The sequence below is a fragment of the Lotus japonicus genome, chromosome 4 (assembly GCF_012489685.1).
Source record: "Lotus japonicus ecotype B-129 chromosome 4, LjGifu_v1.2".
Lineage (NCBI taxonomy): Eukaryota > Viridiplantae > Streptophyta > Magnoliopsida > Fabales > Fabaceae > Lotus > Lotus japonicus.
The window spans coordinates 673608-690688 of NC_080044.1; the positions used below are offsets into that span (position 1 = coordinate 673608).

The following is a 17081-nucleotide window of genomic DNA, read 5'->3' on the forward strand; positions in this document are numbered from 1 at the left end:
AAAAGACAAGACCTTTGTACGGTGAAGACTGAAGAGCGGTGAAGACTGAAGAGCAGTGTGAAGAAAGCCTCTTCTAGGCAGGATTTCATTAACCCGAGGCGAAAATACCATTTTACTTTCAAATTTTTAACCTAATGTCTAAAGTAGGGGTAAAAATGAAATTTTGCCTCGTGTTCACTTTACCATTCACTCATCGAGTCGCTATCACGCTTAACCAACTGCAATTTCCACTGCGATCGCCCGCTACCACCGTGATGTGACTTCCGCCCCGCTACGGCCTCCGGCATCGCCCCCAATCGCCATTCCACCACATACCGCCGTGATTGCGCCATAATCGCCCGCTATTGACAACTCTGCAACAAATGTCATGCCCATCAAAGCAATAAGATCAGAACGGCAACAATGCATATATGAGCCATAGCCGCTGTACAAACTTCGAATACAATCTTTAGCACAAGCTTTTTAACCAACAAAAAAAAATGTTCAAGAGATTGCAGTCAATGTTATTTCAACACAACAGGGTACAAAGTACAAACAGCTCCTACATTGTGTGATGAGGCAAACCAGTTTTGCTTCCTTTGGACACTGCCACAGTTCTCAAATTCCTAAGACAGAAGAACATAAACTGCAGTTGCTTAAAAATACAAGGTGTGTGCAGTTACAAATTTACAACGAGTCAAGATACATGCAGCTTCTTCGCCTATTGTACTGAAGAAGGCTTCCATAGGTGCGATCCCACACGCCTATGAAAAGTGATTCTGTGTCAGGGCTAAAAGATACACCAGAGATCTCCCCAAAAAAATCTATCTCCTGCTCCTTCTGAAACCCATTCTTTGCATCATAGACATGCACAAAGTCAGCCGGCTCAGCTGTTGCCATGAACTGCCCATCAGATGAGAATCGTATAGATCGAATAGCTCCAAGATTGCCCTTAAGCACAGCAACAGACTTTGACAAGTTCCTAACATCCCAAACACGGCATGTTTTGTCTTGGTTCCCGGTGGCAAATATGCGGCCATCAGGATGCCATGCAGATGCAAATGAGTAATCCAAATGTCCACATAAAGGCATGACAGTCTACAATGAACCAAAATTGAAGTTAGATATTCATAGTTTTTCAGCATACAGCACATAAGGAACTGTCACAGAAAAAAAGGAATTACACCAACCTTTCCAGTTTGAGAATCCACTAGCATCCCTTCAGGGTTGTCTCCAACAATTACAAGTAATTTACCATCAGGGCTCAATGAAGTGTGCTGCAGATAGAAAAGAAAGAACACAAACAATCATTTCTTTTACTTTCTACAAGATATTGATATTATATTTTATCACGCTAGTCGCAGGGAAAAGTAATAGGCATTCAAAGAATTAAATGCCTAATTAACACAAGAATTTTCAATAATGAAAAACAAATTAACGGCCCAAATTAACACAAGAATTTTTACCTAATTAAAAATTGATACCAAATAAAAATAAAATTACATACATTTACTGGCCAGGAAAAGAAGAAATGTTTGGAAAGCTGAAATCTCTCCAAGTCAAAGTCTCTAACTACACAGTCATTATTTGAAGCCATGAAATGAACAGCTCCACTGTTACAGTAATTGATTGTTAGTATGCCATAAAATATAGAATTGAGGGTTGTAAACAGTAAATTTTTTTAACATCGATCAACCATTAGAGCCCCTAAATAAATAGAGAAAATGAAATTGATAAGATTAAAAGCAAAGAAGAGAGACCTTGGATGGTCATAGATCTCGACAGCATTTGTGATTGCATTGTCATCAAATGTAGTTCTAGAACAAAAGCTAACCCCAGGTCGATCTATGTACTGCAAAATGAGATGTATGAATAATTAATCAGGCAAAACAGGACAATGTTGCCAAATAAACATAATTAAGAATGACTTCAGATTCTTTCAATTTGGCTAATCAGCAACTTTCCATTCAATATAAGAAGGCAAAATAATCTCTGAAGCATCTCTAAAACAGGGTAAATATCTAAAATATACTATGATAGTATGATTATAAAATTCACAAACTAATTTGAGCAGCAGAAGCAAAAAAAAATATTGAGCGCGATAAATCACAGTGAATGTACCATGATGAATCCACAGCATTAGTAGACCTCTTAAATAATGATGATAAGTAAAAAATACTAGCTATAACAGAGAAGAGAAGTTATAAGGACAACTGAAGTACCTTGCAAATAAGTTCTCCTTGAAAACCCCCAGCAATCAACAATCTATCCCGCACAGCCAATGTACTAATCTGTGTCTGAGTGAATCCTTCCAAAAGGCTTCCAGGATGTTTCTATTAGCAACAGGTATTCAAAAGCTTAGATGCTCTGTCTAAGTGTTCCTTATGACAACAAAGCAGTAACAAAAATATTACCTCGCATGGAGCTACATGCCCTGAAACATTCAAGATTTCTGATCTCTTGGAACTTAAAGAAGACCAGTGGATAATTGAGTAATTTGAAACAAGATATGCATCATGCTTTGACGTTGACCAAACCAAGTTCCTCAACTGCATATGACAGATTAGAGGCTCACATCATTGTTAGTTATTGATAATCACATATTTTGAATTTCCAGAAGGACATAGTAAGTCAACTTATTTCTATAAGATGTATGAGCAGGAAAATACGATTTCAGAGACAATAGAACACAGCCTGAGATGAGATAAATACTATCTCTCTGAAATCACTAGAAGTAATTAATAAAAATATTTACGTACTTGAAAATGAAGTATTGTTGATTTCACAGATCTTGTATTTTGCCAGAAATCATAATACACTCCTCCTTTATCTGTTGGTTTGCATTCCTGTAGACAATGAATAAAGTGGAAGGTCAAATCATCCCCTTAAAGTCATTATCCAAATGCAACAAAGACTCAAAGTCAAACATATTTTACCTTCTCTGACTGTTCCCCTGATTGCGGTATATTTTCATAATTCTTGTACTGCTCTAGTCTAGTTTGTCTATACTTCTCGCGACTGATGCTCAGTCTATCCCAAGGTATACCTTGGATATCCTTCCCCTTTCTAGCTTCTGCCGCAGTAGTATCTGTTATCCGGTTTTCCTGCAACAAAGATTGTGTTAATGGCAGTACATGCAAGCAACTATCAGTTATGTAATTGCAAACCTAAGACAACATCCTATTGGTATGGGAGACAGACCAGGAGGCATGTGCTATAAAAGTGTGAAAATAAATGAACAAATAGCAAATAAATAAATAAAATTGCAAAGGGGAAGAACAAACACCAGACAACAAGTGAAACATGAAATGATAACAAAGGGAGTTGAGTTTGAAACAAACCAAAGACTCATATTCATCATCATCATCATCCGATTCTGAATCAACAAAAACTTGGCCACGGAAATACGCGTCATCTTCTACTTCTTCGGCCATTTCATTATCGTCTGCAGCATACTCCATATCGTCCCCCTGGTGTTGAGACATGTTTCTTCCCTGGCCTAATGATACCTGGTCCATAAAGGGAGTAATAAAAAGTTGAAACTGCAGATAGTTCAATTTAACTTGTATGTAAAGAAGATCAAATCCCTCTGGAAAAATGATCAGGCTATCATATCATGGAAAAGTAATAGCAGCAATCAAACCCTAGAACAAGACACTTTTTATAATTAACCGACACTGAGTTAGCAAAAACTATAAAACATGAAGATAAACAAGTTGAATGCATCAATTGGGGCAATTTCAATTACATTTACACCAGGAAGCCACTAGCAGGAACAAAATTGAACTTGTAAGATTAAAAAACCGATGAATTCAGAGCCAAAACCAGACATCGAAAACACACGAAAGTGATAAATCAATAAATAATTGAGGGAAAATAAATCTGCGGCGTACATGCATAAAATTGAAAATTGGTACCTAGATATGGATCGGAGAGGAGAAGGGCAGAGCAGCTCCTTGATGCGGTGGGGAACCTGATCTGCGTCTGTGATTAAACCACCTTCCCTCACTTTTATATCCTTCTTCTCCCCTCTCCCTAACTGGCACTGCGCGTCAACACTTCAGATCTTTTCTTCTTCTTTTTTTCATAGATATATTATATTATTATTAATTATTAATTAATATCCTTCCTGTTATCATTATCACTATCCATGTTAATATTATAACCGACGACGGGGTACTTGGTTCAAGTATACGTATTTGATATCCTTTAAACAATATCTTAGGTTCAAGTTTTGTTGATTGACAAAACTCAGCTGAGAGAGTTAACTTCATCATGATGTGGATGTTTCTCACTCGAACAATATTGCCTCCGGTAGAGAATATTTGTATTATAAGGTGGATTAAACCTAACGAATGTTGATGACAGGGCATGTAACAAAAAGTTATGTTTGAAACCATGAGTCAAAAGTTCAACTTTTAGGAGTCGCACTCTTAGTAATACTTTAATCTTTGAGCTCTAAATTGTATCTTATTATCACTAGTGAAAGAAACACAATACAATACTTTGAAGAGAGAACAAGAACTTAGTGCATGTAACATCCTGATCTGATGACTGACCCCACAAAACAACACGAGTCTTTTCAGTGTGATTTGTCCTCACTCGCGCACTTCTCGAGAAAACTTCGTAGGATGTCACCCATCCCAATATTGCTTCAAGGCAAACACACTTAATCTTGGAGTTTTTATGAGTTGGACTCCTGAAAAGAAGAAGCATCTTGTCGTTATGAGTTGTATCAATCAAATCTTTTATGTGCTCCTCAATTGTATAGTCTCATACCTATACAGTCTCGGAATACCTCTTGTTCGGGTGCGATATCGATTCATTCATGTGTCTCTCCGCCTAGAAGCCCGCTAGGAGCCGCTCCTTGTCCGTGCCTCACTACATCAACGATCACTCCCCGCCCCCGTCAGCCCCGGGTGTCATAGTGCATTATTGCGTCAACGATTACAACCACCTCAAAGGACAAGGAAGGCATTGCTGCCACCACCGTAAAGGAAAATGAACACATTATTGCAAGCATGTGTTGTGATCACTAAAAAGGAGATTGAATACATCGTTTTTTGAACATCAATAATGAATACATTGTTGCGAGCATGCGACCACATTTACGACCATCGCATAAGAGAGTGAAGGCTCTGCCCGCGTGAAGGAGAACTAAGGCATTGTTGGTATCGCTGTGAATGAGAACAAAGATTTGTGTGTAGATCCAATGTTTGAAAATAATTTAAGGCCCTATTGTTTTTGTTGTTGCTTATTGTTTATACTATTGTATCATAACTATTTAGTGTTCTATTTTTTTGGTTAATGTTCAAATAGCTTAGGGTTTTACTTTCTCTTGATTTTGATTTGCTTATGTGTTGATTTATTCTCTCTCACATGAATGACATTTTCAATACAAATCCATGATATGGAGAAATTTGTGGGACAACCAACATTAAGGTATAAATAGGAAAAGGTCCATGTTGTACTTTGAAGCAGTGTTATCAGACTCGGGTCGAACCGGCCGGTTCGACCGGTTGAGTCTGAAACCGGACCACTGACCGGTTCGAGTCGAGCATCGGATCGGGGATGCAATCGACTCGCCTTGAACCGGATTGAACCGACCGGGTCAGTATAAAAATCGGCGACCCGGAGCTACGGTTGGACCGGTATTCTTTAAAAAAAAAAACTCCAAAACGAAGAACAGATCGGAGGGGTGTTGGTCAAAATTCCAAAACTAAAGAATGGGTGTTGGTTGAGGCGCTTCAAGTTGGGGTGTTTCAGAAGCTACTCGTTCTTCTTCAAGTGGGTTGTGGGGAGAGTACCAAGGATAAGGCTACTAAGTTGTTGAAAGTTACAGAAGCAAAGCGGAGTGTGTTGATTCTTCTTTGGATTTCATGAATCGGTTTTGGCCCCTTTCTCACCTTGCAACATCAATGTCTCAAATCTGTTGTGCGGCTGCTGCTTCTTTTGTTAGATAATGGAGAAGTGTAAATGAGGGTAAAGGAAAATATTAGGGTTGGTATAAGTTGAGTAAAAAAAAAGTTGGGTCAAGAGTTTCCATCATGGCCCATTTGTATTTATTAAAAATAATATATATGTTGCATTGTGTGTGGGCTCACGTTAGACACATACATAGGATACAAATTGTAGCTCTAATTTCGAACCAAAAAAAAATTGTAGCTCTAACTTTCAATTAAGCTTTTGAAATTCATTTTTCTGAAACTTTGGATTTGAGATAGACAAAGATGCTAAAAGCTTGTGTTTGGATTATGAATTTTGTTAATTTTTTTTAGTGTCAACCGAGTCAAACGGTTCAACCAGTGACTCAGTGGTCATACCAGTGACCCATTGACCCAGTGCCCTGACCAAGTTGATCTTTGGGTCGAGTCTAATAACACTGCTTTGAAGGCAAATATATTATGAAGGAATTTCTTGAATGGATGAGAATGTGAAGTTATGGTGGAAACCAATGGGTATATCCATGTAGGTTTGAGGAGGGGTTAAGGGCAAATATATTATGAAGGAATTTTTGTGGATATGATGAGAATGTGAAGTTATGGTCTAAAACTAATGGGTGTAGCCATGTACTCTAAATAGTCATGCTCTTGAAGCATCATACTATGCATTGAGTAGTGGAGGTGAAGTTGACATATATGTAAAGTACGATGTTAACATTGTTGAAGAAGTTCCTGAATGAGTCGCCTCCCTTTTCTTTGTCTATTTCTCCATCTGCAAGCTCTGATATCTTTTTTTCTTTTCACCTTTGTCCAAAGCAGATGATTTGAAAAGTAAAATAGCACATATTTTATGTAGAAAATCATCCAGTTAGAGAAGATGTAATGAGATGTTTGCAAATTAGGATTTGAATCGGTGCAAGACAGAACGAGAGATGAAAACAAAGAAGGAGAAATGGAAGAGGTATATGGCGGAAGGAGAATAATGGAGGAAATGATGAGAGAATAAAGGGAGCTGAGGGAGTGGAGGAGGATGAAGATGAAGGAAATCAGATGAGTGCTGGGTTATGGAAAGAAGTGAGAAAGAAAAAGATTATGCAAGGGAATTAAAAAAAATGCTCTTCAAACTATAAAGTGACACCCCATGATATGTAAGGTGCTCAGAGATGATTTTAATTAGAAAACTCAGCACTTAGCAGAAGTTACTAACGTTAAAGACTGATTTTCTATATTTCATTAACATTGTTTGGATGAACTAATTTTAATTCACCCATATTTTACATACTCTAAAAACTTATTCGACCTAAGAAATTTTAACTCTACCCAAATTAAATATATGCTATTAGAAAACTTTGTAATTATCATTATATTATGATATTAGGAATATAACATAACATATGTGTGGTTCAATCTTAATGAAAATTAGATAAAAATGAGATATAAATAGAAATGTATCAAGTAGCATTAAAGAAGTAGAGTGTTATATTAGTAGTAGCACCCACTAACTTGAGTATAGTTTAGAATAAAAAAAGAAAGGGGAGAAGTACAGTGTTATAGTATTATTTAATTTAATTTAGCCAATTAAAAGCAATATTTGATGAACAAGAGACAGAAATAAAATACAATACAGCTGGCTCTTCATTCTGATTCATCCATCATCATCTTCATCTTCATCTTCCTCCACCGAGTTCCTTCCTCTACACAGAACAACATCAAAGGTTCATTTCCTTTCCTTTCCTTTCCTTTCATCTGCATCCATTTTCAATTTTCTTCTTATTCTTCAGACAAACATTTGCTTTTGCTTTTGCCTGGTAGCTCACACCCACTTTTTCCATTCGGTAAAGTTTTCCTGCTTTTCCTCTCTTCTCTTTTCTCTCCCCATTTTCAGCAGCTTCTTCCTTTTGTTGCGAAAGTAAGAAATGGATTCACAGGCATCAATGCGCTACTTTAGTTTGGATGTGGGATCTCATCAGACTCTAGAAATTCGTGCCTTTTTCATTTTAACACTTTTTTCCTTGTTTTGCATTTGGGGACACTTATCTTGAAATTGACGTGTGCCCAGTAACCCAAGTTTGAATTTTTTTCACATTGGTTAAAGTTGCTTGCTTGCTGCAATTATGGAACTAGTACAACTGTACAAGGGGTCTCAACAATTATTTGTGTTTTGATTTTGGATCTGGAAGTGCTTCTTTTTATTATATTATATTTTTGATGCAAAGCTTCTCCTTCTTAGCAGCTAGTTGCTGTTGTTTCTCAGGAATTGGGCATTGATAGCTTAGCTTGTTTTGGACTAACATGCCTTCATAAATGCTGTCTGGCATTTGAAGAATTGACCTCCACTCTACTTGTAAGCTCATGACGCGGAGTTGCTGTGAGATACAAGTAGAGAAGCAAGATGATTGAGCAGTTCATCAATTTCGTTATTCGGCCTCCCAGGTATTAATTCTTGCTTTACTGGTTGGTGGTTTGATACTAATCAAGTAAGCAGGCACTGTTGAGATGGTTACTAGGACAGACAAACCTAATTGTCATACATTGTTAATGGCTCTTTCCCCTCACAAGAGGATCCTTAGTTTGTTCCTCACCCTATTAATTAAGTGTGCTCCTATATATATATATATATATATATATATATATATATTTTGTTTTGTTTTGATGTTTCTCTCATCTTTGACTTCCTCACCTGTTTCTACTTATAGGAAAATCATAGTAGTATTAAATTTTCATGGCCATGTCATCTTAGCGGTTGAGAATTATGGAGTAAAGAACTTGATATATACTATACTAAGTTTGTCCTTATGCATTTAATGTACTAGTTATTTCCTTGTTAACCTCTTGAAGAGGACGTAAGTGTTTGAACTAGTAGATTTTCCCTCTTTTCATTTAATGAAATTCTCTTTTTCCTGGACTTTGTTTTCAAACTATATATATATATATATATATATTAATTTCAACCATTGTGCTTCATTGGATCTATGTAATCGACTCTACCTTGCCGGAAAAGGCTTTGGTTGTTGAGTATCTGTCTATTATCTTCGAATATTAAACTTGCCCTCATCATAGACTTCAACTACTCGTGTTTATTTTTGTACCCTGTATTCAACTAAAGTAAATAGCTATTTAGGTGCCTCATCATCCATTGCTCAACATGTGATCATCATTTTTTCAGCAAATTGAGTTACAGTTTCAGTGTTTCTACTTTTGCCACATATACAGGGCGGAGTATAACCCAGATCAGTATCTGTGGGAAAAGGAATTCTCCCTTGCAGGTAAAACATATCAAAGGCAGGATTTGGAGGCAAGTGTGGACATTATTTGTTTGATGGTTGCTGACATTAATTATTGTCTATATATATAGAAGCTACATCATGATTCCAATTATTTGCATACTGCTATATTATATGTTTTCTAATTGTGCAGCTCAAGAATACCCGAGGCTATACCTTGAAGTGCAGTCATTATCTTCCTTCTCCTTTCCCTGAAGACACTTCTCTTCCTTGTGTTGTATATTGCCATGGAAATAGGTATATGTTACTTTTACGGGTACTGCTATTGCTTCTTTTTTTTTGGTACAAGGGTACTGCTATTGCTGCTCATAAAGGATTCTCTACGGTTCAGAGTTATGATCATGAAACAGTTATTTTTTCAGAATGATATAGCTTCTCCCTTTTTGATATGTGTGCATATGTTCAATCATGCAGTGGATGTAGGGCAGATGCCAATGAAGCTGCTGTAATTCTTCTTCCATCAAATATTACTGTTTTTACTCTTGACTTCTCGGGGTCAGGCTTATCTGATGGAGATTATGTTAGTCTTGGTTGGCATGAAGTAAGTTGCCTCTTGATGAATATATATTTCTTTATTTTTTAATTGATTTTTGTAGGGGAGGGGTCAACTTACACCGGTGTAAGACTTTAGTAAGCTTACACCATCAATAACTTCAAATAGATTTTTCTTTTGTGAATTCAACTTTTGAATCATAACTATTCATCGCACTGATCATTTAGAACAACTTTTCGTAAAATTTAAGTTACTATAAGCTTATAATCAAACGGTCCTTATTTTCATATATTTTGAAATGTTTATATGACACTAATCTTAGCATATCTTGATGATTTAGTTAAAGACTTAGGATTAAAGTACAATTATATATATATGATCTATGTAATAGTGGCTTTCAATCCAATGGTTGATTTCATAATACGATTATCTGGCTAAAGTTATTTAACAGTGTAAGACTACGTAAGTTGATCTCTCCCCTTTTTTTGTAAATTACATATTTTACAGCACTACCAATAGGACATCCTTTTTTTATACGTTAATCTTTTCCTTGCCTTTTTTCGGGGCCTGTGTTGGTTGGGGGGGGGGGGGTAAGCTCTTAAATACTTCCATACTTATTTCTGTAGTTTTCTGTTAATATTATGTCAAGATTAATGCTTCCTGTTACTGGTTTTATGCATAATATATATTTATAAACACTTCTTGTCCATTCCTTTGTTTGTAGAAAGATGATCTCAAGATTGTGGTGTCGTATTTGAGAAGCAACCAACAAATATCTCGTGTAGGTCTCTGGGGACGATCAATGGGTGCTGTTACTAGGTATAGCATCTTCCAATTTTCTTTTTAAGTAATTAGTATTGACTTTTTTTGGGATCTTATTTTCTAGATGTACTCCAGATGAGGAAAAAAATGTCAAAGACGGTGATTTTGACATATTGGTCTAATATGATTTCATGAGTTTGGTTTTTGTCATGGGTGGGGTTATTTCTATCTCTCTCTCTATGCAGGTCTGTGGATAAAACAGTTGAGGCCTTCGACCTTCCTGTGTGAAAAAGCAGTTTTTTCAGTTATTTGATGAATTGTGGGGGGGGGGGGACAAGGCTGATTTTCTTTTTTTCTTTGTACTACTTAATACATATTTTTGATGTTTTGGTAGCTCAAGATACTGGGTGTTGAATTATTTTGCGTTCCTACCTTTACTCCGTATAGATACATGTAATTATGATGTTGAATTATCTTGCGTTCGTTCCTACCTTTACTCCGTACAGATACATGTAATTATGATATGACTTATGAGCCAACCTTGTGCAAAGAATCTCTAATGTAATTGGATATTTATTTAATTAGATTCGTAATCTATTTAAAAAAAGGAATAATCTAAGATATGAAAAAGATACTTTTTTCATATTCTAACAATTTTGCTTTGCTATGTAGCCTTCTTTATGGAGCTGAAGACCCTTCAATTGCTGGAATGGTGTTGGATAGTGCCTTTTCAAACTTATATGATCTCATGATGGAGCTTGTGGATGTTTATAAGATTCGGCTCCCAAAGTTCACTGTACTCTCTCTCTCTCTCAATAAATGCTCAATTGCATGGTTCCTTTGAAACAGTTGTAGACCTAGTGATATGAACCTGCAGTGCATGATATCTGCCATTCTGAGTTGTTCAGACTGCCAAAGACTTAAAAACTATTACATTGTTATATTTGCATCATGCATTGTTAAAATGTAAACATTTTTCATAAGTTGTTGCTCGAAAAGGTTTACTAGTTCTTATTTCTAGGTTCTGGTGTATCTATCTTGGCTTTGCTTTTCCATCCATTCTACTAGGTCTATCGACTTATTTGAATCTGGTGAGGCTGTACCAGTTAACAATTGATTTCGTTGACCCACCTGAGCAACAATCATTGTGCCTTTGATATATGTGACTTAATTTAAAATTTTCCTTTCACGTTAAGATGGATAAAAAGGAAAAGGAACCCATGGGGTTAAAGAATAGAGTTAAATTTTGATAAAGATTTTATTTGGATCTAGGGTTACTTGCTTTAATTAAGTTCTTTTTGGAAATGTTTAAATATTGAATTTATTTGGCCTTGATTATCAGTATATTTGTATATTTTTAAATTGTTTGTGTATTGGGGATTGTCACAAGATGCCTCTGCAATGAAGAGAGATGGGTTGGCTGCATATTATAAATGACAAATACTTTGACAATCATAAGTAAATCAAAGAATTTCATAAACATGATGCTATCCCCATGACAAGTTTATGGACAAAGACACCTGAAAAATTGAAGCATTCTGCTCAAACCAAATCCAACTACGAATTGGATAAACCTACATTGCCACAGAACTTTATAATCATTGTAACACTCTCAAAAGCTGCTGCTGAGCGAAGGAACACACCCATACACACTGAATTCTTAAACTCTTTCTCATGCTTGCAGTTGCAGTTTATGAATACTTCTTTGGAATGTGGGTCTACTAGATCCAACATATATTGATTTTTAGCTTTTTATGCTTTGGGTTTGCTTATAGATTTTTCTGTGTTTCCTATGGTATTTATAGACTTTATGTCCTGGTTTTGTTTGATAGAGTGGACTGGATCTGCGAAGTCGGTAAAGTCTATGTACTGTTGTTTAGAATAAAGGATAGGATGTTAGAGGATCATAAACTCTTATTGCTTCACTCTATAAATAGAGCTAGAGTAAGCAGAAAATTCAGATGCCCCCATTCCAAGTCCCAGCTGTTAAGGCATGTTTTTAACACATCCTGTCAAGTATGTTTGTCAAGTTTGATTTTTTGCTGCATTTTCTCTTCAATTAGGTTAAAATGGCTGTGCAATACATGCGACGGGTTATTGCGAAGAAGGCAAAGTTTGATATTATGAATCTGAACTGTTTGCCGGTATGTATTAGTTGTACAGTTCTGTTTTTTGGTTTCTTTAGGAGAACTGCGAGCCATATTTTGACCTTTTCCACCTTATTGAAATAAAAAAATTATTGATGGAATTATGTAAACTTCATCGATCATGTTTATTGAAATAAAAAAATTATTGATGGAATTAGAAATTTAGAATTATTTCTTTTTGATGTCTATCTTAAATTAATGCTTTTAAATCATACAGGTTGCATCGAAGACATTCATTCCTGTTTTATTTGGACATGGAAGTGATGACAAATTCATTCAACCACACCACTCTGATCGCATCTCTGAATCCTATGCAGTATTAAATTATTTCAAATCTTTGAGCTTGAGATTATCTCAAAATAATTAGCAATTTTTTCCCTTGATAACTTATCTAACTTTTGTCTCTTAATTTGTAGGGTGATAAAAATATCATAAAGTTCGATGGTGATCATAACTCCTCTCGACCCCAGTTCTTTTATGATTCAGTTTCCATTTTTTTCTACAATGTCCTCCGCCCTCCTCATGTTTCTAGTGCTCATAAGCTTGAGAAATATTATGATTTTGGGGATTTGAAACTTGGTTCTGGTGTGGATGAGGTATTTAGCATTTGGAATTATGTGTCTTGAGTTTCTGCTAAATTGAATTCTCTCTTCATCATAGCCTATGGCCACTTCTACTTGTCATTTTGTGCAATTAAAAATGATTGTGTTTATTTGTACTGAAGTCTGATCAACAAGAAATATACCTAAACTTGTACGTTGTGCCTCAAATGCTGCTTATGAACTTTCAAAATTATACAGCAACATGCTGCAAATGACAATCCTTAAGATCCTATTTTCCATCCTTTTAGAGACTAGGTAACACTTTTTTCCAACCTCAATTTCACCGTATTCAAAATCAACAAAATGGGAAAACAAAAGAAAGGTGGTATAGCGATAAAGGACCGCCGCACCTTAACCCAAAACCTCTAAAACATATTTGGGGTGTTCTGATCATAATTAGTATTCACTGTTTCAACCGTCAGTTCACTTTTTGGAAATATTACCATAAATATTTATTATGTGGTCATATAGTAAAATATTTAATACGGTCACTTGATTCAGCTTTATTATGTGGTATGTCATTTGATGAACTAATTTTCTCTTGCTTTCATGATAGAGCCTATTATATGAGATTCTCTCGAGTTTGCGGTCTGTAACTACTGATGCTGCAAGTTCATCTTCTGCGCTTCCAACAACTTCTACCACAAAATCTGTTAGCGAACTTCTTTCAGCAGTTGCCCCCTTGACTGATGTAGCTAGCCTTGACCTTCTGTCTGTATTTTTTCTTCCAAACAATTTACTCTATTAATTCGTTAGTTACTTGTAATGCAGGAGTCTATGTTGAAAGAAGATAATACACACGACAATCATGAAACTGGCCAGGATGAGCCCACAGAAGTGCAGGTGATCTCATCAAGATTTGTCTGAAATTGAGAAATTGTTCAGGAATTCCTTTTCACCTCTAGGTTTCACTTTTGAATATTCTTAAATCCACACATAAATTGTGCTCTTGGCCATGTGAGCATGTTTTAGAACATAAAGAAAAACGGCTACATAGGATATCTTTGGTAGCGCTTACATACTGCATTAAATTTTCATTAATCACAAATTTTTGAAAAAATTGCAAAAGGTGATTTAAATAAAGTTACTTTCACTTTAGGAACAATTGTATACTCAATTGATTGACAATGTTCAAATAGTGGTTAATGGTTTTACTACTTGTTGACTTAATCAGCCACTTGAGTAGTGAGTGATTATTATTATTATTATTATTATTTTCATCTAAAATGGTTTAATGTAGAATTACTTTTTGAGGTAATGTTTTCTTTAATGTTCAAGTAGTAGGTAATCTTTTAGCCACTTGTTGACTTAGTTAGCCACTTGAGTAGTGAGACTTAATGATAGTAAGGAGCCCAGCACATGAATTGCTGGAAGGCCCAAGAGAAAAACTCATAAGCCTGAATGGTTAAATAATTACATTTGAATTTTTTTTTCGTTTTATTTTATTCCCATTCTAGAACTTTCCACATGATAGGATTTTGCCACTTGTTAGGCATTCCTCATCTTTTGGAGTTATTTTTGAACAACATATTGTGTTGAATCCATGAGAAAAGGGTACAAAAAAATTGGGCCTTTGCTCTCCATCTTGGTTGTTTTTTTTATTTATTAATTTGGCTATTGCCTTCTTATTGCGATACTACTGTTGGTAAGAAGAATTCTTTTCCTACCAAATTGGTGCTTTCGTTGAGTTTAACTCAGTTAGAAGTGAATTATTTCATTTGTTGACTACACTTGGCTAGAATTACTATTTTTTTCTCTAGAGATTTTGTGATGAGATTGTGTGTTGTTTTACTTTTACCACAGAATCTTCCACATCTTTGTGAGCTTTATGTAAACCTGACTTTCTTATGTGGTTGGTGACATCTATTTGGAGCCAAAGCTGATAAATGCGGAGATTCTCTTTAATTTATAATTTTTACATTCCTTTACTTGAAATGTGTCATTAATGACTTTACAGGAAAAGCTAAATGGCCAGATTGAAGATTGTTGCTCATATACAAGCTCAAATAGAGAAAGTTGGGGCAGATGTTCGTCTTTAGGTGGCAGTGATGAAGAATCTTCCGCAGATTTAAGGGCCGATGATAAACTCTCTCAGGTATTTCTTTCTCTTGCGCCACATACACATTCATTGATGGGGCAAATCTTCAATATTTCTGTAGTAAGTGTAAAGACTCAATGTTCCCTCTCTCACATTCACCCAGTTATTTAAATTATTATTTCAAAAAATAACTAAAAAAGGAAGAACTAGCCATACAAGAATAGGTAGTAATGTGGTTCATGCTGCTGTAGCACTGAAGACTAAAGACTTTGAACTCACTCTTCCACATGCATAGTTAAGTTCCTTTCTTATTTCAGAAAAATATTGAATAACTAACTATACTAGTAGCAGGCTAATATTGAATATGGTGTTGTAAGTCATTAGATACTAATGTCACAGTTATTAGCCTATAGGTTTGTTCCAAGGCGTTTTGTTGTCTAATGCATACATATGAAACATATTTATGGCTATTCATTTTTTGACATGCTTCCTTTGTAAATATTGTCAGAATACTGTGAAGGTGTTTGCAACACCTATGCGAAGCATGAAAGAAAAATTGTCAGACATGAAAGAAAAATTGTCAGACTCGAAAGAAGATGACAAGACGGATAAGAACAATAAAAAGAAGAAGAAAAAGAAGAAAGCTGAAAGTAATGCTAAGAAACCAAAGAGTGACAGGTTTGAGAAGCTAGAGGCCCTTAGCAGACGCTTGCGGCTTTGCCTTCTAAATGGATCATCCCATCGAAGACACAAGTCCTCTTGACCTCTTTTGTATCATATCATCGTATAGTTCAGTTAGTACTATTAGAACTAGGTCTAGGTAGTCCTTGAAATTCAACATGGTTTTAGATTGTGACTTAGGAGGTTTTATTTTAGGAGCTGTTAAAAATTGGTTTCTTATTGGCTTTCTTTGCGCTGCTATGATTATGAATGTGAATCACACCCCATTATTGAGTGTTGCAAATATCCTTGGTGTAGCTTTACACTTTTGCAGTGTTAACTGTTAACTGCTTTGAGCAACTCAAAATGTGATTAAAAAGCATTTATCCAGCAAAGTATGTTTTGCTCAGCAAACAGTATTTTGTTGCTCGAGCTAGGCCGATATACATGGCCCATTCTAATGGACTATGTTCCTTTGTCTTTCAAAAGTGTTAGGAATGCTAGGTACTTACCCTGGAAAAGATGTCCTTGACACCTAAGTGCTCGTAGTAGTCCAAGTTGAATATCACTCGAGCATTGCTACATCCTCCGACAAATCCTCCTAATACTTCTATATAAAGAATGTCTAACTAAGAAAACAAATGCATTTGGGGTCTTGGAAATATGAAAAAATATTCAATGCTTCCTCCATTTAGTAATTAAGGGGATTTGTAAGAGGATATAGAATTATTCATATATATCACTTACATTTAACAAATTATTTAAGAAAGTATGTTTTTAAGATCTGTAAAATACCCTTAAAAAACATGGGTAAAATAGTCAATATTTAATCTTAATTCATTATTTTTATAATGTTTCATTTTTCTTTTATTTCTATAAATAATCCCACTTTAGTACTTAACGAGTCAACTTATGCTTTTTTATTATCTTGAGTTTTAGAACAAATTGTTAAACGTTGAAGACAAATGTTAGGCTTTGTCTACGGGGACCAAGAAAAATCGAGTTCACAAGTTAAAAATGTTTGATTGCAAATTAATTTTGAGCAATTGTATTTAGTCTGATGCATAAAACCACAAGAGGAATTATATTTAGTATGAAGCATAAAACCACGAAATGCAAGAATTAACATTTGTTGTAGAGAAAAAATCAAAATTTGGCTCTGTTCACTAATTAG

The 17081-nt window shown here is 35.4% G+C and overlaps 2 protein-coding genes across 4 annotated transcripts; one reads left to right on the top strand and one right to left on the bottom strand.

Moving 5' to 3' along the window:
- Positions 1-480: 480 nt before the first annotated feature.
- LOC130710358 (uncharacterized WD repeat-containing protein C2A9.03-like) lies at positions 481-4053 on the bottom strand. Its single transcript, XM_057559579.1, has 10 exons — positions 3897-4053; positions 3321-3488; positions 2916-3083; positions 2739-2825; positions 2394-2528; positions 2202-2312; positions 1740-1831; positions 1487-1592; positions 1170-1256; positions 481-1077 (listed from the first exon to the last, which is right to left on the bottom strand). Exons 2-10 carry the CDS (start codon positions 3462-3464, stop codon positions 667-669), a joined length of 1341 nt encoding a protein of 446 aa, XP_057415562.1. The 5' UTR covers positions 3465-3488; positions 3897-4053; the 3' UTR covers positions 481-666.
- Positions 4054-7500: 3447 nt separating this feature from the next.
- LOC130711427 (uncharacterized) lies at positions 7501-16240 on the top strand. 3 transcript variants are annotated; one of them, XM_057561038.1, is made up of 14 exons: positions 7501-7636; positions 8176-8354; positions 9135-9216; positions 9339-9442; positions 9620-9746; positions 10423-10517; positions 11133-11256; positions 12524-12604; positions 12825-12923; positions 13024-13203; positions 13766-13900; positions 13981-14052; positions 15167-15304; positions 15756-16240. In XM_057561038.1, the coding sequence occupies exons 2-14, from the start codon at positions 8314-8316 to the stop codon at positions 16008-16010; spliced, it is 1533 nt and encodes a 510-aa protein (XP_057417021.1). In that variant the 5' UTR covers positions 7501-7636; positions 8176-8313; the 3' UTR covers positions 16011-16240. The 3 variants fall into 3 exon arrangements, with proteins under 3 accessions (XP_057417021.1, XP_057417020.1, XP_057417022.1); XM_057561037.1 differs by having other exon boundaries at positions 7511-7636; positions 8155-8354; XM_057561039.1 differs by lacking the exon at positions 7501-7636 and adding an exon at positions 7641-7756.
- Positions 16241-17081: the final 841 nt, after the last annotated feature.

What these genes read in the sequence shown, in the direction of transcription:
- LOC130710358 (XM_057559579.1), bottom strand. Translation starts at nt 3,464, where the DNA reads ATGTCTCAACACCAGGGGGACGATATGGAGTATGCTGCAGACGATAAT. An exon ending in CAACAATACTTCATTTTCAA is followed by an intron (nt 2,529 to 2,738) that starts GTACGTAAATAT and finishes TGTCATATGCAG; the next exon opens with TTGAGGAACTTGGTTTGGTC. An exon ending in TGGATTCTCAAACTGGAAAG is followed by an intron (nt 1,078 to 1,169) that starts GTTGGTGTAATT and finishes GGTTCATTGTAG; the next exon opens with ACTGTCATGCCTTTATGTGG.
- LOC130711427 (XM_057561038.1), top strand. Translation starts at nt 8,314, where the DNA reads ATGATTGAGCAGTTCATCAATTTCGTTATTCGGCCTCCCAG. An exon ending in ATGAGCCCACAGAAGTGCAG is followed by an intron (nt 14,053 to 15,166) that starts GTGATCTCATCA and finishes ATGACTTTACAG; the next exon opens with GAAAAGCTAAATGGCCAGAT. An exon ending in CCGATGATAAACTCTCTCAG is followed by an intron (nt 15,305 to 15,755) that starts GTATTTCTTTCT and finishes AAATATTGTCAG; the next exon opens with AATACTGTGAAGGTGTTTGC.